The 26505-nt window shown below is 45.5% G+C and overlaps 1 protein-coding gene across 2 annotated transcripts in view; it reads right to left on the bottom strand.

Moving 5' to 3' along the window:
* Positions 1–26302, bottom strand: part of Actr3b (actin related protein 3B) — a 94221-nt gene extending 67919 nt beyond the window's left edge. For both annotated transcript variants that reach the window (XM_032907166.1, XM_032907167.1), the window contains exon 1: positions 26148–26302. In XM_032907166.1, coding sequence (XP_032763057.1) covers positions 26148–26191 — 44 coding nt within the window. In that variant the 5' untranslated portion in view covers positions 26192–26302. The remainder of the gene's footprint in view (positions 1–26147) is intronic.
* Between the last annotated feature and the right edge of the window lie 203 nt (positions 26303–26505).

Raw genomic sequence — 26505 nt, 5'->3', positions numbered from 1 at the left:
GCATATTTCTGACTACCCTTTTGCTCCCTGAATGATTCTGACTTACAAAAACCAACACCGATTTAATTGCTTTATATTATTATTATTATTATTATTATTATTACTATAGTATCACCAAGGTGGCTCAGTAAGTAAACATGCTTGCTGTCCATCTGATGACCTGAATCTGATCCCCCCCAGGACCCACGTAACAGAAGGGAAGAACAAGTTACCACATGGGCGTCTTCTGACCTCAGGTACTATGATACCCCACACGTACCCCTCATACATACACATAATAAGTCAACTGTAACTAACTTCCATGTATGGATGTTCATGTGCCTGTGATAACGTATGTGCACCATGTGCGGGCCGGTGCCCTTGGAAACCAGAAGAAGGTGAGGGCAGTCGTGAGCCACCTGACGCGGGTGCTGGGATCCAAACGTGGCCCCTGGAAGAATGTAAGTGCTCCACCTAAAAGCCACCTCTAAGCCCCAGTGTAATTAAATCTTAATAAAAGACGTTACTTAAACTGTTTAGCCAATGTCAGACGGTTTCATCTCAAGGCAACAGACTTAAGTCACCTTCATTTTAATCCTTATACAATTCCTCCCCGCTCCCTTTGTTTGGGTTTTCCTCAACGGTGTGCATGTACAGTCTGTGAGAACACTGGAGTTCAAAGCAGAGACTTACACACACTAAAACAGGTTCCATACCACGGGGTTCCATGCCTACAGTCCGACATGATCTCTTCTTGCTGGGTTATTTTTCTTTCTCCCAGTTTGCCGATCTCAGAGGTCTACACACAAAGGCGGTGTCAAATGTAGCAACAGCCTTCCCAGCTGACCAACATCAGAACTCAGTCTTCTCCATAGGCGTAAAGGGGAAGCAGAGAGCAGGTATCTCCTGTCCATGCTCCCTGCCCACTCTTAACCTACTGCTTCTTGGCCTTTCGGGGACGTTTGCTGTCCTGCTACCTTTGTTTTGATACATGTGGCATGTTCTTATTAGCATGCAGTGCCCATGAGTCTCGTTACGACATTTCCATACCTGTACATATGTGTTTAGACATTCATCGTCCTCATTACCTCTCATCCCCCATGCAATCTCACCAACTCCCTTCCGCTTCCCATATGTTGATGCTGTCAGTGTTTACCGGTTTTAAAGCTGGCATTGCCCCACATCAGCTCCTCCATTTGTAGAATCCTCATCGATTCACCCCCGTTGGCTGGATTAGACCCACATGGAGGCTTTTCAGAGAGGCTGGTGGTGCTGCAATTCTGAACTTTTGCACATCTGAGGGTGTGATCGTGCTGCACTTTAGTGACATTTCAGTCGATCACACTGTCACTCTGGCACACTGCTCCACCACCTTCAGGCAGATACGCTGCTCAGAAGTTCAGGCTAACCTGATTCTAAGGGTTCTGTTATAGGTGGCAGATCCACATGTAGCAAGCGTGCTTCAGTTACCCCTTCTGCTGCTACAGAAAGTAATTAACAGAAACAACTTAAGGAAGGTTTTACTCAGGGTGCCCGTTCAAGAGTTCATCCTGGCAGAGAAAGTGCAACGGCAGGAACACGAGGCAGCTGGCCAGGGCATCACTGTTAGAACAGAGACAGGAGTGCAGCTTGCTTTCTCGCTCCTGTGCGGCCCATGGAATATACTGCACACAGTTAGGGTCAGCCTTCCCACCGCAGCCCTGTCTAAGAAGCTCCCTCACAGACACATGCAGAGAACACGCTCTTCCCTCTTCAAGGATTCTGCATCCTGCCGGCTTGATCATCAGTGTTAAGCAGCACAGGGAAGGTTTCCTGCGTGGTTGTGCGTGTGGCTCCTCCTTGGTCTTCCAGGATGACTCAATAGGACGTGTCTCCATGTTAGCGAGTGTTCAGGGAACTCATAACCAGTCCACAGCGAGCCCGTCTATACATGTGACTACATGAACGTTTCAGTCTGACTGGGAGACAGCCCTCTAGCTCTGGAATGTACACTAGACTTGGTCAGTGTGCTGTTTGAGCTCACTGGGAAGCTGCCTCTGGAAGCAGATGACCCAAGCATGTTTGTCTAAAATGTGCTCTAAGGTCTCTCGTCTGGGGATAGACGGGCCTCCCTAACTACACACGAGGAGAGAAGAAGACCGTAAAACCGCCCAAGAATAAAAACATTAGTCCTCAAGAACAGCTTAAAAGTAAAGCACTTCCCAGAGGCATTGCCACTGTTTATAAGAGGGCTGTCCGTGGAGAGGAGAAGCAGGAAACGGAGCGATGCCATGGAAAGCAAGCTCACTGGGAACCCGATGACTGCTCACCCTCCCCAGCTGGTTTCTACTGCACGGCGTGAGCACCTGATTTGATGACGTCATCTGTTACTGTTTGTTCTTCTACTGGGAAACACCACACAAGCAGACTCTGAGTCAGACACTCGAGCTGGCTGCCGTTAAAGGGGCTTTCAGAAGGGTCAATTTCTGTGAATGTTTGGAGCACCTGATCTGATCGTGTTCTGCTATCTATCCATCCATTTATCTGTCTGTTATCTACCTATCACTTTTACTCTAGCTTTCCATGCACTTAATAAAAAGTATGGCTACCGTGCTCATTCTTCAGACCATACAGAAGCTCTCAGAGCCTCTTTCCCAAAGCTTGTCCTCATGGGACTGAGACCTCAGAGGCAACGGTGTGATTTCTTCACGTCTCCAACACTGTTTCCCATTCTGAAATTCTTAGGGTGGCGGTGAAGGCCCATTAAGGAAAAGCTGTTTCCTTCTGGTCAAGAGAAGGAGGCTCTAGCCTAGGTGAGGACCTGACATTGTAGCTGGGCCCAGACCTCAGGACGGCAGGGTCACCTTAAGTCATGCTAAAGAAACAGGAGTAACACCAGTCCTTTAAATGGGATAATGTACTGTTCCTTCCCAGATAGTCAGTCCTAGTGCAGGCACTTACGGGGATGGAGCCGTGAAGCTGGCTTATGTCTGCCCACTTTTCTGAATTACTCGGAAAAGCCTAACTTCTCCTTTTTCTTCTTTTCTGTGTCTTTTGATGTTGGCCAGAATCTAATCAGGCTTCCTCTGAGTTGGAAGTACCCTGGGAAGCAGAGGTAGGTAGATTTCTGTGAGCTACAGGCCAGCCTGGTCTACACAGCAGGCTCCAGGCTAGTCAGAGCTACACAGTGAGGCTGGGGGGCGGGGGGGGATCTGCCTTCTCTGGAACTCTGGACTTTTCATTCTTATTCCTATCAGTGTGGCTGCCTGTCCCCCACGTGGCTGGCCTTCATGCTTGCTTAAATCCAGTGGTATGTATAGCTTTCTCTTTTCCTGTTCTCCATCTTTCTCTTCTAAGCAGATACTGAGCTTGCCTCCCCTGGAATTCTTCTTTAAATATGACTAAAGCTGTTCTCAAGCTCAGAGTCCAATCTTAAATTCATTCATCCATTCATTCTTTTTTTTTTCTATTCTTTTTTTTTTTCGGAGCTGGGGATCGAACCCAGGGCCTTGCACTTGCTAGGCAAGCACTCTACCACTGAGCCAAATCCCCAACCCCTCATCCATTCATTCTTGAGACAGGTTCTATCTATGTAGCCCTGGCTGTCCTGGAGCTCACGATGTAGACCAGGCTGGCCTTGAACTTACAGAGATCTGCCTGTCTCTGCCTCCTGAGTTCTGGGATTATAGGCATACAACATTCTATCTGACTTTTAAAATTCTTTTACTATACCAGAAGGGAACTCCAATCTCCCCAGTAATAATATGATGTTTAAAATTATTTATTTAGGGGTGGGGCATATGTGTGTGTGTTTACAAGTAGGCTATGCTTCCCAAGGTGCACATGTGTAGTAGTAATTTTCTCCAAGATAAAATTTTCTGTCTTAGAGGAAAGCTCCTAAAGATGCTGAATGTCCTAAAGAGAGATGAAACATTTTATTCTTCCAGGAAGGTTGATCGAAACTAAGGAAGCAAACAACTCAAAAGTTTCTGAAAGTCCCTGAAACTGAGCAGATTCACGAGGCCTCTTCCTCTTCAGCCTTACACAAACTGTAATGTGTGTGTGTGTATGTGTGTGTATATGTGTGTGTATATGTGTGTGTGTGTGTGTTGTGTGCACTCACATGTGTGCACATGCGCACTCCCCTAGCAGGTGACTGAGAGTGTGACCCGCTCAGAGCACAAAGCAATTTAGCTAATTTGTACCTACAATGGTGCTTTGATCTGCTATCAGTTCCTATACAGATGAGTGTTCATATCTTCCCAAGAACAGCAGTGCCACCCAACAGGACATCAGGAAACATCTGGAGGGACTCAGAGCCTTCCTTCAACCATGCTGGTCCCAGAAGCTGATCTCAAGTCATCAGGTTTGGCTACAAGTGCCTTTACCTACTGAACCATTTCACTGGTCCAAAAACCACTTTTCCCCTCCTTATAGGCATCTTTTACATCTTCCTTTTTCAATCTTCTTGTTTCTTTGATCTTTCAATTTTTTGTGCCTATGCCATCTAAATTTTTTAAGAACAAGATGGTTCTCTCTAAAATATTCTGAAAATTACTCCTGAAGCACTCTTTCTTCCAAAGAACATCTGCCATTTTGCTTGTAGAGATGCCCACCTTCTTGTGTGCACACATGCAAGCTTGTGTGTGGTGTGTGCACATGACTTATTTGTATGTGTGGGTCTCATGTTGGGTCCTTTCCACTTAATAATCAGTTCTGAATAAGAACAGTTCTCTTGGATGCCCTACTTGCTTAACAAAGTCCTCCTCTCTTACTCACAGAGATGTGAAACGCAATGTCCTGCAACCTCTGAGCCATCCTTTAGAGAAAGAAGAATTCACTGGAAGCACAGGTACACTGAATTTCCTCTGTAATTCTTCTATAATCTTTGTCCTGAACACATCCAAGCCCACGGTTCATGGCAGGATGTAGAAAGTCTAAGGGAAACAGCTATCCAGACATTAGCTATTCCTGCTGTGAAAGAAGCAGGTCTTCCTCACAGGAGGCCTGACCTCAAGGAGCATAAAGTCTGCTGGGGGTCAGGAGAAGTGACTCTGCCTCAGCCCAGCATGCTTTGCTACTTGGCGCTGTGGAAATGAACTTCTCTGGCAAGGCAATGGCCTCTTCATGATTTGAAGCCCAGCTATCCAGCAAGAGCTGTAGATGGGTCTCCAGAGACTTGTCACTAATACTGAAACCTTGTCACTAATGCTGAAACACACGGAGCCACCCAGAGGTAGCAGAAATGTCACACTGTTGTGGCTTGCCCTGGAGTTATCTGTACTTTGATGCTAATTCCACTGCCCCAAGGACAGCTGCCTAGTCAGAGTACTCAGGAATCAGGTGACTTCACCAGAACCTCCCCATTGAATTTGTAAAATACAGGTAAGGGGCAGGTTCAGGATAGAAGGAGGCCTGTCATTGGAGGAGAAGGAAGGATGGGTGGGAGAGAAGGAGGAGGAGGAGACTGGAAGGAAGAAGAGAGACAGGAGAGAGAGGGAGAAGCCATAAAGATCTCGCTCTATGTATTCACAGGTTGTTATCAATGTTCCTAAGGGATGGATGGTACTGGGCTTTGTATGTTTAGGTGGGCAATTATATCTGACCAATTGGATCTAAGATTATTGTGTTGTGTGTTCTTTTATGTGACGGTTTGAGTGTAGGAAAGTGTGCAGCAGCAGGAGACAGTGGGCTGCCGAGGAGTTGGGATGTGTTTCCGCCACAGTGCAGGATCCAGCGGGATAAAAGACAACAATACTTTCATATTTTCTATATTTTTTACAACAACATCACATCTCAGTTCCCTCCCTCATGTGGGTGTACATTTACTGTGAACATCATTAAATACATAGGAATTTCAGATGGTTTTGTCTCAGTTTTCTACTTAGTTTGTCCACTTTGGGAACAGTCACATGAATGTATGTCTATAGCCCCATATGGACAACAGAATATGTAAAACCTCTGGTCTAGGATGGCGTTGTGATACGGGCTTTTAAAAAACAAAGTTACTAGCAATTCAGACAACTTCCATAATGAAACTTTTAAGGTAGTGAAGGGGGAAAGGGGGAATAAATGGCTACATCCTGACAACAAAGGTCCAAAACTACTCGAAAGGACACGGTTTAATTTTGAACTGTGAGTGTGTGTAAGGGAGAGTCAGCGAGACTGCCTGTGACTGCAGTGCCTACAGAGGCCAGATGCTGGAGCCAGAGTTACAGGTGGCTGAGAATGAGCCATCCCATGTGGGCGCTGGGAGCAGAGCTCTGGCCTTCTGGAATAGGTGTTCCTAACCCCAAGCCATCGCTCTAGCCCTAACAAACGCCAAGCCATCTCTCCAGCCTCCTAACACCAAGCCATCGCTCTACCCGCAAAAGACACGTTTACAAAATAGAATACATTTCTTCAACCTTGTTGATGACTATGTAGTTATTAATTAGACATAAAATGTTTTTCTTCCCTCCAAATTAAATCTTAGGAAGAGAGAGAAGAGATGCTAAGCCTTTCCCTCACAGCTCACTGCCGAGAAGTCCCTAAAGACACAGTGACCGTTCCATTGCACTGCAACCTGAGACAAGCATGGTGCAGACACTGCCACCCCAGCATTAGGGACAAAGGTAGGAGAGTCACAAGTCTGAGGCCTTTCTGGACTACGTAGTGAGTATGAAGCCCTGTCTCAAAACAAAACTTTAAAAATAATTGAGACCATCATTCAATGGTGTAGTGTTCATCAGTGCACAAGCCCTTTAATCCCCAGTACCAGAAGAAAAAGGGAAATCCCAAATTTCCTCTAAAAAATAGAAATCAAATACATTGAGCTTAAGTCAAAAATATATGTATATAATTATACATATATGTATATATGTATATGCCCATATACATTTATACATACACATAAATATATATACATAGATACATATGGTGAAATAGAGGCCAAATATATTGATCACATCAATGAATACAAATGTGTTTAATATGGCTGCCAATGAACGTAAATGAGATTAGGTGACCCATTATATAAAATGCTTTCATGCTGCTACATGTCAAATTTAACAGTACAGTTGTATATAAAGGTCAGGAATGAAACAAGTCAGAAACAGTAATGAGAGAATGGGCAAAAATGTGTGCGGCAGCAGACACGAGCAGAAGCAGGAATCATTCCTAAACAGTGAAGCAGAATTCAGGCAGGAAAGTCACGGGGAGGACGCTGCTGTTCCACACTACGACGCTTCAGGGAAACACAAGTGATGTGTTAGCACCCACTCAAGAGAGCAACAACTTCATTTAGCAGAAGTTTCAGGAGCCACAAGGAGGAAAAAGAAAGACAGTATCCCCAGGACACCTTGCCAGGCGATCTTAACCAAGACCGTTCAGCCGCCCAAACACAAGAGAAGCTGGATATCTGGAGAATCCAGAACAAGGATGATGTTGATGCGTCCAGCTGATGCGGGAAGATGCTGAACACTGAACACACAGAGGCAATACCCGGGTTTCAGAAACTTTCCCTAACAATCCTGGAGCAAACGTGAAGTCCCAAGAACAGAAATAGCATGAACAGCATTCTTTAGACAAATGAAACCTGTAGGGTTCCAGCACCTGGAGTCTGAAGCAGTAGGTTCACAGGTTCAAAGCCAGCCCTGACTCTATCACGAATGAGAGAGGGAACAGCAAGGAATTAAGATCAATAAATGCAGAGAAGAGTTCCAAAACAAAGACAGGAAAACAACAGAATAAACCCCGAAGTTTGTCTTTTGAAAAGAGAAAGATCCAGCAAAGTTTAAAGACCTGATCACAGTCTTGATGACTAATTACCAATGGAAACTGTAAGCCAAATATAAATGACAAACAGGAAATAATCATATTTTAAAGATTTAGGAAGCTTTCATATACATATAATTGAAAAATCTAGATGAGATGGACTCTTTAGACAAACGAAACATACCAAACTGGCTCTAGTGGAGAAAAATCATAGCTAGACTTCAAGAAATGGAGTAGACAGCCTCCTTAAGCACCAAGCTCAGAGAGTCATTGCAGAATTGTGCCAAGACTTCCACTCAGGTCACTCCAACACACAGAACACACAGAAAGAACAGGAACAACCCAGTGTGTTTTAGGAAGACAATGTAATCGCCAATCCTAACAGGTGGCACGCACACGTGTGCACACATACACACACATAATGTGCAAAGACACACAGAGACACAACCTACAAAATCACCTACATTTTTACTTCTGTTATAATCTAAGTAAAATGCTAACAAAAGGTCAAAGCTTTGTGTCAAAATATACTGCATCCAAGGGTAAAGATGGCTTAGTTGAGAGAACACTTGTTTAGGAAGTATGAACCCTGGGTTTGCCCCTGGCACTGCATATGCTTGCTGGCTGAACCACCATACATCTGTAATCTTTTAGCACGTGGGAGGCAGAGGCACCAGGATCAGAAGTTCAAGGTTATCTTGAACAACTACAAGAATGCCAGGACACCCTGGGTTACCTAAGACTGTCCCCAGTCGCTGGGGTGTGGGACACAGTGCTGGGGAGGTGAACCCCGAGGAGTGCTTAGGGCCTCTAGATACCTCGTTACCATGGAGAACTCTGTCTTGGGACTACATGACCACAGGTCACATTTTCTTATACAGGCAATGTTCCAGGCCAGGATCTGCCAGGGAGCAGGGAGGCAACTACTATCTCAGGTTGGTACCAGGGCCTCAGACCTACTCTACCTTACCAAGTTTCCTGGCATTGTCCCCTGTCCCACAGCTCCTCCTTTTCTTCTTATAAAGGAGAGGTGTCATTGGAGTGATTGTCCCTAATGTTATTTGTAGTGGAAATCTTCGGTGGGGTGGGTATAAGCATCAAAATAAAACAAAGCATAAGCCAGAGGGGTAACGAGGGGTGGGGGCTAGAAAGACAAGGGGTTATTGAACTAATTCATTGTTCAGTGGATTGTACAGTTTGTGACTGTACAATCAGTATTAACATCAGTTTTATGTACTATCATGTAAGTTTGCCCAAGTTCGGTAGCCATTAGGCAAGAGAGTTCATCTGCCGCTAAAAGGTCCCATCTGTTATCTGCAGGTCTCAGCGTCTGTCAGATGATGATGGCGGGACAAAGGCAGCTCTACTGCCCCAGGCAGGTCTGAGAAGAAGGCGGGTCAGTGTCCGTCTGGGTCTCTGCCTGGCCTGTGGCTGTAGCACTGTCTTTTCCTTTTATACAGATAAACCCGTAGAGTAATCACACCAGGAAGCAGAATCCCAGCAGGGGCTTGTCTGCTGGGTGGGTAGTGTATATGTTATATGTATATATGTATATATATGTGTGTGTGTGTGTGTGTGTGTATGTGTGTGTGTATATGTGAGATGTATATATGTATATGTGTATGTATATGCATATGTTATATGTGTATATGTACATGCATACATATATGTCCATTTAGGACAAATATATCTAACATCTAATGCTCATTCAAGATACAAATTTTTCCAAAAAATTCACTTGACAGATACTTTCCTATTGATATTATATATGTACATATACATTTTATATCTGCTATATGTATAATGTGTATTCATGTATTTATAGACATATATGCTGCACACACACAAGCAAACAGCGTAGACCCAAAGGACCCTACTTTAGTTTTAAACACAGCAGTTGCTGCTGGGCACAGTGGAGCACACCTCTAATCCTAGCACTCAGGAGCAAAGGCGGTGGATCTCTGTGACTCACCTACATAGGAGTTACCAGAGAGCCTGACTGTAGGTTGAGACCCTGTCTCGAAAAGAAGAGGACACTAGCTGCTAGTCAGGCATGGTATCTTACATCCCAAAACCTAAGAGACTGAGGCAGGAGAACCAGGAATTCAAGACTGGCCTTCATGTATTCAAGAAAAGAAGGCACCAAAAGTCCAGCTCAGGGTACAGAATCCACTCAACAGGAGGCGGCTATGGGGAGATACAAATTTATAGAGAAGACGCTTATTTATGACAGGCAAAAAATAAAAACAGAGATGGGGATTAGCTAAGCAGTGCAGTGCTTCACTAGCCTGTATGGCCCAGGGTTCACTCCCAGCAGGGCAGAGGACAGGAAGGATCAAATACCAAGGTGTACATTTAAGAAATAAGCCAGGTGTGGTGGTGCAGACCTGTAATCCCAGCGGTTGCCTTATTGTTTTTCTTTCTCTGAAACAGGTTCATGTCATGTTGCCAAGACTAGCCTCAAACTCATGCTCAGGCCGGCTGTAATCCCAGCACTTAGAAGGCTAAGGCAAGGGCATCTTGGTTAGAAGCCAGCCTGGACTATAGCCCAGAGGAGTGGGAATCCACCTGAAAACACCACAATGCTTCTTTCTGAAATATGGAGATACACTACATTCTTGATAAGAAGACCCGGCATTTTCAGATGATGCTCATTAGATGAAAGTTAATATCTTAAAAAATTCAATCAAGGGGCTAGAGAGATGGCTCAGTGGTTAAGAGCACTGACTGCTCTTCCAGAGGTCCTGAGTTCAATTCCCAGCAACCACATGGTGGCTCACAACCATCTGTAATGGGATCCAATGCCCTCTTCTGGTGTGTCTGAGGACAGCCACAGCGTACTTGTATACAATAAATAAATATTTAAAAAAAAAATTCAATCAAGCATTTTATCCAGGACCTGGGAGAAACTGAATGTTAAGGTTCATTTGGCGTAGTAGACAAGAATAGAAGGGAACCCCTGAGAGACTTGTCAGAGCAGAAAAGCAGGTCAGCAGGTGTCAAACCCGCAGCACCCTAGAAGGCTTGTGCCCCACGGCAGAGGTCAAGCAGCCCAGCAAAGATAAGTGCAGAGTAAACAGCTGAAGACAGGCAGTAAGGGAACCCGTCCAGCCGTGAGCTTCATGTTGTCCCGTGAGTAATGCTGGGATACACACAACAGCCAATGGGAGAACAAGGAACTGAGCCAAATGGTTCTACTCCTCATACAAAACTCTAGACCAAACTCCATGTGAGCTAGAGGTTTAAATGAAGATAAATAATTTTTTTTTTTTTTACACAGGGTCTCACACATGTAGTCCAGGCCAACCTTCAACTCCTAAATGGTGGTGTAACCTTAAACTTGTGATCCTCCTGTCTCTACATTCTGAGTGCTGGGACAGTCATCGTACCTGACTATGAAGTTCTGGGGAAGCCTCTACCGACTGAGCTACGGCCCCAAATAACATAATATTTTATAACAACAACATTCTAAAAAATGACAAAAACAAAACCTTTCTTATTTGATTCAAAATCAAGGAAGAAAAGATGGGTCAATATAACTACTTAAAATTTTGCACAGTAAAAGAAAATTAAGAAAAATGAATACACATACAACACACACACACATATACACACACACAGAGTGAAAAAAAAGTGTGAACAAGCCTGAGCCCACGCCTAAGATAGGCCTGTGTGCTAGTGTGGCCTTTTGCTCGTATCTAAGAACTGACAGACAGGTTAGGAAGATCCCTACCTTCCCTAACCATAGTGGTGGATATATGGCACCAGCAACTCAATTTACAAGGAGCCCTTCTGGGATTTGAATATCTGTTATTGTTAACTTTCACTTATCTTTATTTTATGTGCCTGGTGTTTTGCCTGCACCTCCTGTGTGTGTACCGCTTGTGAGCTTGGTGCCCCTGGAGGCCAAGATAGGGAGGTGGATGTCCTGGAACTGGATGGAGTTAGATTTGCATCACCATATGGGTCCTGGGAATCAAACCCAAGTCCTCTGGAAAAGGACTTCATGACCAGCTCCAGTGACAGCCTTGGGCACTTGGTGGCCCTGCAGCAGGTTGGTGTAACTCACCAGAAAGAAGAGGGTGCACAGATCTGTTCTGCACAGGAGGCGGGGGCGGGGGCGGAGGTGGGGGAGGGCTCAGAGCCTGCACCTGGCTTCCTCCAGATCCCGGCCCACGCTCCCCCCCAGACTTACTGTCTTGTTCCTAGCAAATCACTGAAGCTGAGTGTCTGTGGCACCTACGCCCGCACGAATCCTAATATATAAAGAGCTTCTAAAAATAAGGCAGAAAACCGAAACCCAGAGAAAAACAGTGACAGAAATGGAGATTAAAAAGAAACCCAAAAGGCTTTTGAACATATGAAAAGATATCTAGCTGCCCACCTCACAAGAAACTCGACTTAAAACGACCCAGAGATAGCACAACTTCTATTCCAGATTGGTAAAGATCAAAAGCTGTGGCGACAGGCTGAGGTGAGTCTGCAGCCACGGGCAGCAGCTCGGGCCGGACTGCAGGGAGTGCCCGCCAGCTTGCCCTTCCACCCCGAGACCCCACTCCTACGAACTTATTCCAGACAGAAAGTGCACAAAAGACCAAAGATCCGCACACACACACACACACACACACACACACACACACACACACACACACAGAGGGAAACAGGGACTGCCTGTTTCCCTCTTTCCCCATTCTTTGCATCTGAACTCTCCACTCCCAAGGAACAGAGTCTGGCTAGTTGGCGGATCCCCCTCCCCCTCCCCACCTCAGCTTCCTGCAGTAGGAGCTGCTCTGCTAGCAGACATCTTTCCCTCTTAACTCCATCTTCAGCCAGAATCCCTCCATCCTCCACCCTACTTGATTTTTTGTTGTGCATGTGTGTGCTTGTGCGTGTGTGTGTGTGTGTGTGTGTGTGTGTGTGCTTGTGCATGTGTATGCCTGTATGTACCTATCTGTAGGTGTGAGCATGCTTGTGTGCCTGGGTGAACAGACACATGTGCATATATGAACATGTACATGTGAACACTGGATGTCTTCCTCCGTCCTCTCCGTGTTATGTAATGAGGTCTCTTGCTGAACCTAGAGCTTGCAAAGTTAAGCTAGTCTAGGTAATCAGCTTGTCCCGGGGTCCCTTCTTTGTCTACACCTCCTGAGCGCTCTCTGAGGCCCTCTCTCCACGGAGCCATTTCCCCAGCATCTCCCAACACTGTTTACTCACTAAGGCTCTACCTTCTATTCACTCCTCTCTTCTTTCTATCTGGTCTCTTTTTCTTTCCATTCTCCTACAATAGTTAATATGTTGGTATACACAGTACAGTCATTGTCTCTTTCCTCCCTACGATGACCATCACTGCTGGGGTGAATAGTCCACAACTGGGGTTGGGGATTTAGCTCAGTGGTAGAGCGCTTGCCTAGCAAGCGCAAGGCCCTGGGTTCGGTCCCCAGCTCCGGAAAAAAAAAGAAAAAAGAAAAAAAATAGTCCACAACTGACTACCGCTCTAGTTCACAGCGTTCCACCTCTGTACAGTCACTGCGGTTTCACATGTTCCTCACAGGGAAAGCATGGGATGGAGCCTGGTGCCCTGACCACCAGTCTAACAGAAAAACAGCAGTTCAATCCTACCTAGAACTAAGTCCCTCCAAAACACTGTACACACTTCCACTGAAACAAGAAGAACAACTAAACAGATACACACACACACACACACACACACACACACACACACACAGTAACATGGAAAACCAAAGACAATGTCTCCTCTGACCTCTACCAATCCTAAAGTCATGTTCACCCAGTAAGAGTGACTTATATGACATTTCAGACAGACAATTCTAAATGATGATAAATGTGTTCAAAGAAACTAAGACATGGGCTAGCAAGAGATGGCTCAATAGTTAGTGTTAGGCTGGAGCCCCTGCTCAGCCCCTGCTCAGCCCCTGCACAAGCTGGGAGACCCTGTCAGCCTTCCTTCCCCAACCTTTCCCACACAGAGAAAACTCCAGGCTAACAGGCTATGATTCTTCATCTGCATGTTTCTGGCAGCCCACCCAAGAATGCCCGCCCACCCAGGGACCACATATGGGCACAATCTCAGCTCCTAGTCACACACCATGATTCTAAACCCAGGACCCATAACCCCCCTTGCTTTAGCCTGGATGTGTGAATTCACTGACCTCCACCTTAAGATCAGTGAACCCACCCCAGAGCTGCCTCCTAATAAGCCTGCCATTATCTACATTAATCTGGTCTAATCTGCTCTAATCTGGTCTAATCTGGTCTAACCTGGCCTCTATCTGCATCACTGAGGGAGAGAAGAAGTTCCTCAGTTAGCAGTACTAGTCACCCTCCCAGAGACCTGGAAGGTTTGACTCCCAGTTACCACATGCAGCTCACAACCAAGGAATCTGATGCCCTCTTCTAACCCTGCCGGCACCACGCAAGTGGTCTATATGAATGCAGGTAAACACTTACAGACATAAAATATTCTTTAATTATTAAAGGAAAAGGAATGAAGACGTGAGCAAACTTCTCAACAAATGTTAAGAAAGCACAGACAGAGAGAGATGGCTCAGTGGTTAAGAACACCAGCTGCTCTCCCAAAGGATCCAGGTTTGATTCCCAGCACCCATACGGTGACCATCTACAACTTCAGTTCCAGGGGATGTGATGTCAGCACACATGGTACACAGACCCATACATAAGATAATAAAAATCTTTAAAGAGAAAACACAGAGCTGAGGGAAGAACACAGGATATGAAATGGAAAGCAACACAGAAGAGAACGAGATGGGAACACTTAGACACGAGTAAAAGGGGTAGTGCGAAGTCCAAACAACGCAACGGGTCAGAGAGAGGCTTGAAGGACACAAATATGTTTTTAAAACATACAAACTGGGCTGGAGAGTTGGCTCAGCAGTTGGGAGTGCTTGCCGCTGTTGCGAAGGATGAGGTTTGGCTCACAATCACCTTAACTCCAACTGCAAGGTCTGATGTCCTCTCCTTGATTCCATGGGCATCTGCAAACATACGCTAGCACGAGCTCGAATTCTCTCTCTCTCTGTCTCTCTCTGTCTCTCTATCTCTCTCTGTCCCTCTCTGTCTCTCTCTGTTTCTCTCTCTGTCTGTGTCTCTCTCTCTGTCTCTCTCTGTCTCTCTCTGTGTTTCTTTCTTTGTCTCTCTCTGTCTCTCTCTGTCTCTCTCTCTGTTTCTCTCTCTCTCTCTCTCTCTCTCTCACACACACACACACACACACACACACACACACACACAAAATGGGGGAGTGGAACATATAAGGTCTTCTAGACACCAAACACTAACTCTATGAATTATAGACATGAAAGAAAAACTCATGCCAAAGGCATACAAAATATCTTCAATACAGTTACAGCAGAAAATTCCCAAGTCTAGGTGAAGAGAGGCCCATTCAAATATAAGAAGCACATATATCTCCAGAAAGGACCAGAAGAGAAACTCCCTATGGGAGTTAAAGTACCCAATATAAAGAACACTATGTAATGCCAAGCAACCAGAGCTTCCAGGGACTAAGCCACTACCTAAAGACTATACATGGACTGACCCTGGACTCTGACCTCATAGGTAGCAATGAATATCCTAGTAAGAGCACCAGTGGAAGGGGAAGCCCTGGGTCCTGCTAAGACTGAACCCCAGTGAACTAGACTGTTGGGGGAGGCGGCAATGGGGGAAGGTGGGGAGGGGAACACCCATAAGGAAGGGGAGGGGGGGGATGTTTGCCCGAAACCGGAAAAGGGAATAACACTTTCAAATGTATATAAGAAATATTCAAGTTAATAAAAAAAAAAAAAAAAAGAACACTATGTAATACATTCTAATGAAAATATTAGAAGCAGCAAGGGAGAAACACAAAGTAATATACTAAGACAGGCCCATCAGAATAATTGTTGATTTCCCAACAGAAACTCTAAAAGACAAAAGGGCTAATAAGGATGTTTTTCAAGGCCTTAAAGTCTAGAGCTGCCAACCCAAATAACTTCAGTAAATCCAACTATAATTCCTACAAACCGACAAACTGTCATAACTGAGAACAGCATTCTATGCTAGAAAACAGACTAGAAGGATCTGAGAGTATTAAGTAGCTCTATGGAGGATTCCAAAAGAAATTACTGGGCCTAGAGAATGATAAACCCATCAAAGTGGCTACAGGGAAACCATTAGATATGTTGGAACAATAGAGAACAAATCAGAATTCGGAAAACACCAACTGCTACAAAATCAGCAAAATGATAACAAGTAATTGTCAATAATAACCCTAATGCTAATGCCTCAGTTCCTCAATCAAAAGACACAGACTGGGAGACTGGATTTTAAAATGAGATCCATCTGTTTGCTGCCTCCAAGAAACACACCTCACCATCAACAGCACTATCTTAGGAGGCAAGGGCAGAAAGGCGTTCCAAGCAAATGGAGTCAGAAAATAAGCCAGCTTTCATTCTAGCATCTGACAAAATAGATTCCAACCAAAAACTACTCAGACATTTTTAAAACCCTGTGTGTCTGTCTGTCTCTGTGTCTGCATGTGTCTGTGTTTCTGTGTGTGTCTGTGTATACGTGTACTTATGTGCGTCTGTGTGTGTCTACATGTGTCTGTATATGTGTGTGGCTGTGTGTCTATGTACGTGTATCTATGTGTATCTGTGTGTATGTGTCTCTGTGTGTGTCCATGTATAGGTGTCAGACATCCTCAGCTACAGACACCATGTGGCTGCTGGGAATTCAACTCCAGTCCTCTGCAATAGCAGTATATGCTCTTTACAGCCCAAGAATTTATTATTTTTATTCTTACTATTATTTAATTACACATGTGTGGGAGTGGGAGGTGCTCATGGGAGTGCGTATCTGACAAGGTCAGAAAAGGGCATCGGATCACCTGGAGCCTGAGTAGTAGGTGACCGTGTGCCATGAGAGCTGGGAACTGAAGTCAGGTTCTCTGCAAGGTTCAGTGTTATTTGTCTCTGTCTGTTTGTCTGTCTGTCTATCTGCCTGCCTACCTACCTACCTATCTTGGTTTTTCAAGACAGGGTTTCTCTGTGTAGCCCTGGCCATCCTGGAACTCACTCTTTAGACCAGGCTGGCCTCAAACTCCCAGGCCCATCTGCCTCTGCCTCCCACCACGCATCGCCACCACCCGGCTGGAGAACGTTGTTTTAACTGCTGAGCCAAGTCTCCAGCACCACCAGTTGAGATTTTTCAAAAATGTTACTCCATACTAAATAATGGAATAACCCATCAGGAGCACAACTCTCAGTATATACTCGGTCAACACAGGAGCGCCTGACTCCACAGCACAGATACTACTAGATATAAATGAGAACCTCACCCCCGACACGGTAACGGTGTCCTCAATACTCCATCCTCACAGAAAAGAGCAAACATCCTAGTGTAAGTGTCCATGGTACGCTGAAGAATGGTACTCCAGACTCAACAGTATGCAACGAACGGCAAAGAGTGTTCATTTAACAAAGTTTCTAGTGCGTGGGGGGAGGGGGAGCCACGTGGGGGGGGGTCCCTGCATTTGAGAATGGAAACCCCGTGTATGCTTTACTGAGCCAATTAGAGCTGTTAGGGTGGGAGTGACTGACTTTACCTTTCTTTCCCTTGATTGGCTGGCTCTATCTCCAGGGGTACGGGTGCCTTTGTGATTGGGGACTTTCCAGGGTGGCAAGGCTTCCTCGGATTGGCTGCCCGCAGCTGTGTTTGGCTGACCATGGGTTCCTGGATCTGGGTTCTCATTTCTGAGAAGCAAAAGCTTAGGCCTAGTCTCCCAAACTGCCAGTTTGCAGCCTGTCATGCAGTCGGCCTGGCTCTGGCTAACTCAGTCCTGTCGATGGCTAAGGAGCATCATAAGTCACAGGAACCCAACGAAGACATCTACCTAACAGTTCATCTGAGTAGTGCGGAACACCCACCCTCTTCAGCAGCCGATGGAACGGCCTAAAACAGATTACATATGTGAGAAAATTAAGATAATGTTTTGTATCCTTTCAAACCGCAGTGGAATAAAGCTAGAGACCAACAGCAAGAAAAAAACAAAGAAAACTTCACAAACCACAGAAACTAAACAACAAGGTCTAATAATGACCTTGCTAAAAGAATAAATAAATAAATAAATAAATAAATAAAACAGGAAATTTTTAATATTTCTGGAACTGAATGAAAATGAAAACACAGCATACCAACAACCTGTCTGTGCAACACAATGAAACCGACAGGAAGCCCATAGCCGTGGGGGCCTCGGCTTCAATCACAGCAGTCTCAATTAAACAAGAGTAAGTCCAGCGCTAAGGCAGCACGTGTAAAGAAACAGCTAAGGTCCAGCAGAAGGGGCTGGAGACGACTCAGCAGCAACCGTGTCTGCCAGAGTTGGATCCCCTGGAACCACGCACACAAGTTGTGCATGCGCACACCGCAGAAAGCACACATCCCAAATAAATAGATGTAGGGTTTTTGGGGTTTTTTTTAATGTTAAAAAAAAGGGGGGAGAGGGCAAAAAGTAATGGAAATAGAAGCACAACAAACAAAAAACAATACAAAGAATTGATAAGACAAGATTTAAAAAATGGTTCTTTAAAAATAAAAAATAAAAAAAATCCACAAATCCTTAGCCAGGCTAAGGAAAAAGAGAAAAGATCCAAATTAATAAAAATTAGATATGAAATCAAAAATAACAAATAGCAGTGAAACTTGGAATCATCATAAGGATTTTAAAAACTTGTATTACACTAAAGTAGAAAATCTAAAAGAAACAGATGCACTTCTAGTACATATGACAACCAAAGTTAAACCAACATGAGACAATTTTAAAAGATCTACGATCAACACTAAGATAGATAAAAGTAGTAATTAAAAATCTCACAGTTGGAACTGGTTGTGGTAGTGCACGCCTTTGATCCCAGCTCTTGGGAGGCAGAGACGTATCTCTGAATTTCAGGCCAGCCTGGTCTACAAAGTGAGTTTCAGGATAGCCTGGGCTACATAGAGAAACCTTGTCTAAAAAAAAAAAAGAAAAAAGAAAAAGAAAAAGAAAAAGAAAAAAAAAGTCTAGAAGAAATACACTAATTCTACCAGATCTTTAAAGAAAAACTAAAATCAACCCTTCTCAGATTATTCTATAAAATAGAAAAGGAATTCTATTTCTAAATTCATTTTATGAGGGCAAATATCAAATGCAGATAAAGACAAAACGAAACAAAAATTACAGACCAACCTCCCTGATAAACTTAGACAAAAAAAGTTTTTCAATAAAATACTTGCAAACAGAATTCAGGATCACATTAAAAAAAAAATCATTCGGGGTTGGGGATTTAGCTCAGTGGTAGAGCGCTTGCTTAGCAAGCGCAAGGCCCTGAGTTCGGTCCCCAGCTCTGGAAAAAAAAAAAAATCATTCACCGTGACTGGTGTTAGCTGTATTCTAGAGACAGCACAAATGATCTAATATATGTAAGAAATATATCACAAAATTGATTTAAAGACAGAAATCACACAATTACCTAAAGCAGAAAAGGATTTAGACAACATACAGTATTCCTTCATGATAAAAAACACAAAAAATACTAAAAATGGAGAGACCCTATACCAACATACTAATGTCTGTACATGACCAGCTTAGAGCCACTCATGTTAAAAGGGAACACTTCATGAAATCAGTTCCACCAGGATCAGGGACAAGACGAGGGTGTCCACTCTCTCCACTCCTACTCCAGACAGTGCTTGGCGTCTTAGCCAGAGTGCTAAGGGAAGGGAATAAAAGGTTCCCATTCACATATGAGACCCTAAAGGCTCCACCGGAAAACTCGCAGAGCTGATAAACACTTTCAGCAAAGTGGCACAATACAAAATTATCACACAAAAATCAACAGCAGTCCTGTAGCCCGGTGACAAACCTACTGAGAATGAAAGCAGGGAAACAATTCCATTCACCGTGGCCACAAAAGACAGTAATAATAAAATCCTGAGAACACACTTAGCCAAAGGAGAGAAAGTGCTCAACGATGAGAGAACTAAGAAAGACGACGTGGAAAGGCCCCTTACGCTCACCGAAAGAACGAACACCACAGCAATCTCTGGAGTCAACACAACCCTAACACATTCCAACACCACACTAAAATGCACACAGCACAGGGCTGCAGTGATCGCTCTGCGGGTAAGAGCACCTACTCATCTCGCAGAGGACCCAGGCTTGGTTCCCAGCAACCACATGGTGGCCTGCAATCATCTATAACACCAGTTCCGTGGGATCCAATGCCCTCTTCTGACCTCCACGGGCACTTACTTCACACATGAGGTACACATACATATATGCAGGAAAAACTACACACACATACATTTGTGTATATACATAAAATTTAAAGGTCTGAAAGATTTTCAACTTGCTTGAGTCCATCTCATTCCAATTACAATGGTTATTAATAAACATGGATATGAGGAAAGGAGAACCCTTATTCATTACTAGTGGGAGTGCAAACTATAAAAATGGGTGTGCTATTTTCTCACAAACTTCCATGACCTAGCTATACCACCCCTGGTTGTGTGCCCAAAGAAGTCTGAATCTTATCACACGGATTCTTGCACATTTATGTTTATTACCTCTGTATTCACAAGCTAAGAAAAACAACCTAGACGGCCATCAACTAATAAATGGACAGAGGTGGTACCCATAACAGTGGAACTTTATTCAACCATAAGGAAAGGTAAAAATTGCATTACAATGTATGGGGTTGAAAAATATTAAGTGAAGCAATCCAGGCACAGAATGACAATACAACATGAGCTCTAAAATATAGGTCCTAGCTTTTCATTTCTATATATGCAGTATGTGGGAGTGTGTATAGGGCCCAGGAAACTAGAAAGGGACCCATGAGAAAGGAGAAAAGATTTGGTGAGGCAGGCAGTAGAACTCTTGTGATACACAGCCAAAGAAGAATGTTTATAGGTGTAATTAAGGGAAGAAGGACAGAGAGATAGGGGAAGAGGGGGAGGACCAACCACAGGGAGGAGGGAGAGGGCCAACCATAGGGGAGGAGGGAGAGGGCCAACCATAGGGAGGAGAGAGAGGACCAACCATAGGGGAGGAGGGAGAGGGCCAACCATAGGGAGGAGGGAGAACCATAGGGAGGAGGAGGGAGAGGGGCAACCATTGGGGAGGAGGGAGAGGGCCAACCATAGGGAGGAGGGAGAGGGCCAACCAAAACTAATGATGTATAAAAATGCTGAGAGAGAGAGAGAGAGAGAGAGAGAGAGAGAGAGAGAGAGAGAGCAGGCATGATGGTATTTGCCTTATAATCCCAGCACTGGGATCCAGGGGCAGGTGGATCTTCATGAGTTAGAGGAAAAGCTGAGCTACACAGTGAGTCCCACACCAGCTAGATGTACATAATAAAATCCTGTCTCAAAAAATGTATAAAAGTTGGGGCTGGAGAAACAGCTCATTGGTTAAAAGCACTTGCTGCTCTTTCTCCACACCCACATGGAGACTAACGAGCATCTGTAACTGCTTACAGGGGCTCCAGCCCCTCCTCTGATCTCCACAGGCACCAGGCATGCACACAGTGCACACACAGAGGCAGACGAAACACAAGTGTGCATAATAAAAAGGACCAAATCTTTTCTAAAATTAAGAAGATAATTGCAAAAGAGTTTGAACAAAGGTAAGCCACATGAGATGATCAAGCTACTCTCAGGAGCCATAAGTTACTGAATGAAAATCTGAGGGTCAGGGCTGAGCCACCTCCCCATGTGTTGGTCAGGAAGGCCCCTGAGCTTCCCTAAGCAATACTGGCAATTACAGCACACTGGGTGTCCACTGGAGTGAGACCCTCCTGCTGGAGACACCTCAGGCCTTGTCATGTCAGCCATAGCTGCTGTTGGTTTTGCTCATGGAAGCTTCTTCTGTTACAGTGATTGCCAGTGGCTATAGAGACTTAGAGCCAGCCCCCGTACTCAGAATAAATACCTGCTGAATGACCGACCACAAGTCGGAACCTGGAGAGACGGCTCAGCGGTTAAGAGCGCTGACTGCTCTTCCACAGGACCTGAGTTCAATTCCCAGCAACCACATGGTGGCTCACAACCATGTGTAATGGGTGCCCTCTTCTGGTGTGCCTGAGGACAGCGATAGTATACTTACATCTAACAAACAAATCTTTAAAAAAAGAAAAGAAAGAAAGAAATGAAATAAATGAAATGAAATGAAAGAGCCGGTGGGGAAGGACTGCGTCACTGAATTTCAGACATGGCGTAGCTGTGGCGCCCTTGGGCTTACACTACCTATGATTCCCTCCCTGCACAAGACTGGACCAGTTGCCTTCTCCTGGAAGGGAAGGGCTCATCGGCCCACTCCTCTCTGAAGATTTCTACAGATGTAATGGGGAGGGACACTTTCTTTAGTAGTGTGGCCACTAGTAAGGTGCCCATGCTCTGAAAACAACCTTTATGAAACTCACTTCCCGCTCCACCAGCATGCACGGAGAAGCAGGGCTATTTGAAAACACAGAGGGGGTTAGCAGCAGGGAGTGGGAGAGGGGTGCCACATTCTGGAAGCTGAACTCTTGACTTTCTGGTTGTGAGCCTAGCCTTTAATGGCTGAGCTACTTCTTCGGCCCTGAAATACATTCTGTACATGTATGAAAAGGTCATCATAAAACTAACAGTTATGTATAGTTAATACGCACTAATTAAAAAACACTTTTTTTTCTTCTCTTTTTTTTTTTCTTTTTTCTTTTTTTCGGAGCTGGGGACTGAACCCGGGCCTTGCGCTTGCTAGGCAAGCACTCTACCACTGAGCTAAATCCCCAACCCCTAAAAAACACTTTTAAGCTAGGCTTTGGTGCACTAGGGGAGCAGAGGCAGACGGATCTCTGAGTTCAGGGCCAGCCTGGTCTACAGAGTGAGTTCTAAGACAGCTAAACAGCAAGGCTGCAGCTAAGGTCAGAGTCTGACACTACCAGACAGCCCCAAGCTTGGTGCAAAATGGTGGACTCCCAGCTTCCTCTTCACTGGGGTTTCCTGGACCCCACACCTGCACCTGAGATTCCTGGAAGGCCTCCCCATGCTAATGAGGCATCTCAGTTCCTTAAGCCTCCGTGGTCTTTGCCTGGATATTCTCATCCTCTTCCCCAAAACTATATAAACCTTGGTTCACCCAGAATCAAGTGTATGTGTATACAAGTCCACTCAAATAAAGAAATACGCACATAGCTCTGAGCTGACCAGACTGCTTCATCCTTCCAGCCCAGTGTGCATCTGGACACACAGAGAGGGAGACAGAGGACTCAGACCCACAAGGGCTACACAGAGAAACCCTATCTCAACAAAGAAACAAAAACCCCGTTTTAAAGAAAGAGGTAGATGCTGTGCTAGGGTTTTTGGTGGATGCACGAGGGAAGAGCAACAGATGCTATGACTCCTTACAAAGTTGCACCACCTCTCTCTACCAGAAACACCAGACAGCCAAAACTGAGGGGCATCATCTACATAAAACTATCAAAAAGACGACTGAGGAACTATTCCAGAAGCCGTGAGACACGACTAACGTAATGATCAGGCGTGGAGGCTGAAGCAGGGGCTGCATAACAGGCCCTCTCTCACTCCACCCCCTTAAAAACATGACCACCAAATGCAAGGTCTGAGGCAACTGCTAGACAGGGTTAGACTCCAAAAAAGACAAGAACTGAAACTGCTCCCGAGTCCAGACTGCAGAGGGAACAGCAGTGCTGCACACATGTTAACTTCTCTGACGAGTCTGGGATTATATAAATCCTTGCTCTCACTCAGAAAGCAAGCACTGAAATCTAGGAGGGTAATGCCAACAGCCTTCGTTTAAGCAGCTCAGAAAAGTAAGAGCACATTCAGGAGTCTTGGGTGGCATGACGTTCAAAGCCGCTGAACCTGGAAGAATGGATTTTGCTCTCTCCCAGTTCTCAGTAGGCTTGGAATTACTTCAAAGATGGTTTAACTGTGTAAAACTACCTTAAACGTTTGGGTGCGATGTGAGACAGGGTTTGTGGTGTTTTCTCTGGGAGCTCAGCAGCCTTTAATTAGTTGAAACTTAATTTTGGGCCTCACAGATACCTTCGTCTGTTTCTCTCTTGTCCCCAGCATGCCTGTGTCCACTCGGCTAGCTTGGCAGCTCATCAGACTCGAGGTCACAAAAGAAATGTATTTCCTATAAAACACAGGCCAGATGAGCGTGCTAGCTCACACCTGTAATCCTAACGCTTCAGAGGCTGAGGCAGGAGGATTTCTTCAAGTCCAGTTCAAGCTTGGGTTATACAATGAGAAGACTCTATTTAAGAGAAAGACAGAGACAGTGAGACAGAGAAACAGAGAGGGCACACAGACGGACAAGACTGGACCTCAGGGTGCAATTCAGTGGCAGAGGCTTCCCTTACCAGTATCCCTGGGTTTGACGCCTATCACCATCAAAACAGCACAACACAATGCAAAACAAAAATCTGTCCACTTATTTCATCAGCAGTGCCCACGTGATCTCTCAAGTCTCTTCTGTTCCTCAGCCCTTGCTATTTTTAGCTGCACTGTTCTATTCTGAGGTATAACTTGGTCCAAAATGAGATCTCCCAAGTCTATTCTGTCCCCCAGCCCCTGCTATTTTCAGCTGCATCTTACATTTAGTTCTATTCTGAGGTAAAAACTCAATCCGAAATAAATACGAGAATTACTAATACATGGAAGCTGGCACGTTTAGGCCATGCAGCCTTCCTTCTGCTCATACATTGAGCACTAGGGGCTTCACAGGGGCTAACCACAGGGGCTTCAATGGCAGAAAACACCCCATAGGAACCCCAGGTCCCTGGCACTGTGTCCAGAGCCTATGACAGCCCACAGATGACACCCTGCGGCACCCAGGGCCATGATGATCCACTGGAGGTGACAGCAGCATTAATCACTGACCCCAAAAGGTCAAAACTGAGCATGCTTTAGATATTTATAGCAAGAACAATAAGTAAGATCTCAGCTTACTAATAAGAAATAAAACCGAGTTTATAAACCCGGGGAGAACTGTTTTGCTGTACCACTGCACAATGCTTCGTGTTTCAGCAACCAAAAATCTCACCCGCAGACCTTAAAACAAACAACTTTTACATATTGCCTTCACTGCTGACACTACCAGACTGAAGGGAGTACCAGCTAGGGGGAGACTGTAAGGGGAGCCAGCACATACAGAGTGGGCTGGGAGAGCCCTACTGCTTTGAGCATGTCTGGAAGTAAGCAACTTCCCAAATACAGGGCAACAAACTTCTCTAGAACGTTTATTTCCAAAAGAAGAATTAGCACAAATAAAGGATGTTTTTCCAGTCTGCATCACTGCTGGTTCCCGAGTACCAAAAGGAAAGACACATCAGTAGGAGATGGACTGTAACAAATTAGAAGACACCCCCACAAGGTTGTCAAGGAAACCAAACCAAGTATATTTTTCTACAGGAAAGAATAGCAAGAGAACATGCCACAGACTATTTGGTGACAAAGGACTACAATCCCTTGAAAAACATTTTAAGAGGCTAAATTTATTTGCAGGCTATTTATGAAGTACTTTGTCGGCAATGCCAGCAGGTATTCCCAAACCCCCAGGTTGGAGGGCTTGGCTGCCACCTTCCTAAAATTAGCTAAGCCTGACAGCATAAGCCACGCTTAAGGTCTCCTCTGAAAAAAAAATCAACGTCTTCCAAAAAGAAAAGAGCTATCTACCTCCCAAAAAAGAAGACTTTTTATTCAAAATGGAAGTCTTTTTTAAATGCATCGGTCAGTGCGTGTGTGTGTGTGTGTGTGTGTGTGTGTGTGTGTGTGTGTGTGTGTGTGTGTGTAACGCAAAGATGAGTGCATGCAAACCAAAGCAGGGGCTGGGCCTGGCTGTGCCATTCAGAGTGGAAAAGAGCAGAGTGGGAAGGGGGGCAGGGTGTCAAGTTGACAAGGCACGTGTAAACATCTCCACAAGTAGGTGCTTGGTACATCAGAAGAGAAAGGTAAAACGCCCATGAGTGCAAAGTATGAAGACAGGTGACAAGCACCATGGGGGTGGGGGGGAGCTCTCGTGAGGGGAGGGGGACCGGACCCTGAGCTCTCAGGTGCAAGACCTGCAGCGAAAGCATCTGCAGCAACATCCCCACGAGGTGCTGCCCACCCGGCAACCCCGCAGCCCCATGCCCTCAGCACCCCATCTTCTCAGAGCCCCATCCCTTAGCTCTCTATGCCCTCAGATTGAGCTCCATCCCCTCAGTTCCCCACCCCACCCCTAGACTGAGCCCTATCCCTCAAACTCCCCAAACCCTCAGACTGAGCTCTGTCCCTCAGCGCATCGTCCCTCCGCGCTCCTCCTGCCGTCTGACCCCGCGGGGAAATGGCTTCAGGACGCCCAGCGAAGCGTGAGTGGGCGCGGCTCTTACCCGGTGCCGCAGTCAACCACGCAGGGAGGCAGCGAGCCTGCCATGCTCGTCCACGAGGCGCTCGGTCCCCACCAGCCCCAGCGTGCACCGGGGACCCAGAGCCTAGCTGCCCGGTCGCTACCCGCGCCGCTCCCCACCCAGGAGCGGCCGGGAACCCAGAGGCTCCGCCTCGTGACGTCACTCTACAGTTGGCCAATCGGGGACGCGCACGCTCCGCCCCCTTGTCAGCCATCCTTACTGTTGGCAGCTAGGCTCTTTAGCCTGTGCATCCATCCTGCAGTGGAAGAGATTGGAGTCTATTTTTAACAAGCATAAGATGACTATGACCCCATTTGCGAGGCCTGAATTCTTTCTCTTC

This window comes from Rattus rattus, chromosome 6 (assembly GCF_011064425.1).
Source record: "Rattus rattus isolate New Zealand chromosome 6, Rrattus_CSIRO_v1, whole genome shotgun sequence".
Classification (NCBI taxonomy): domain Eukaryota; kingdom Metazoa; phylum Chordata; class Mammalia; order Rodentia; family Muridae; genus Rattus; species Rattus rattus.
This window is presented reverse-complemented; position numbering and strand designations above follow the sequence as displayed.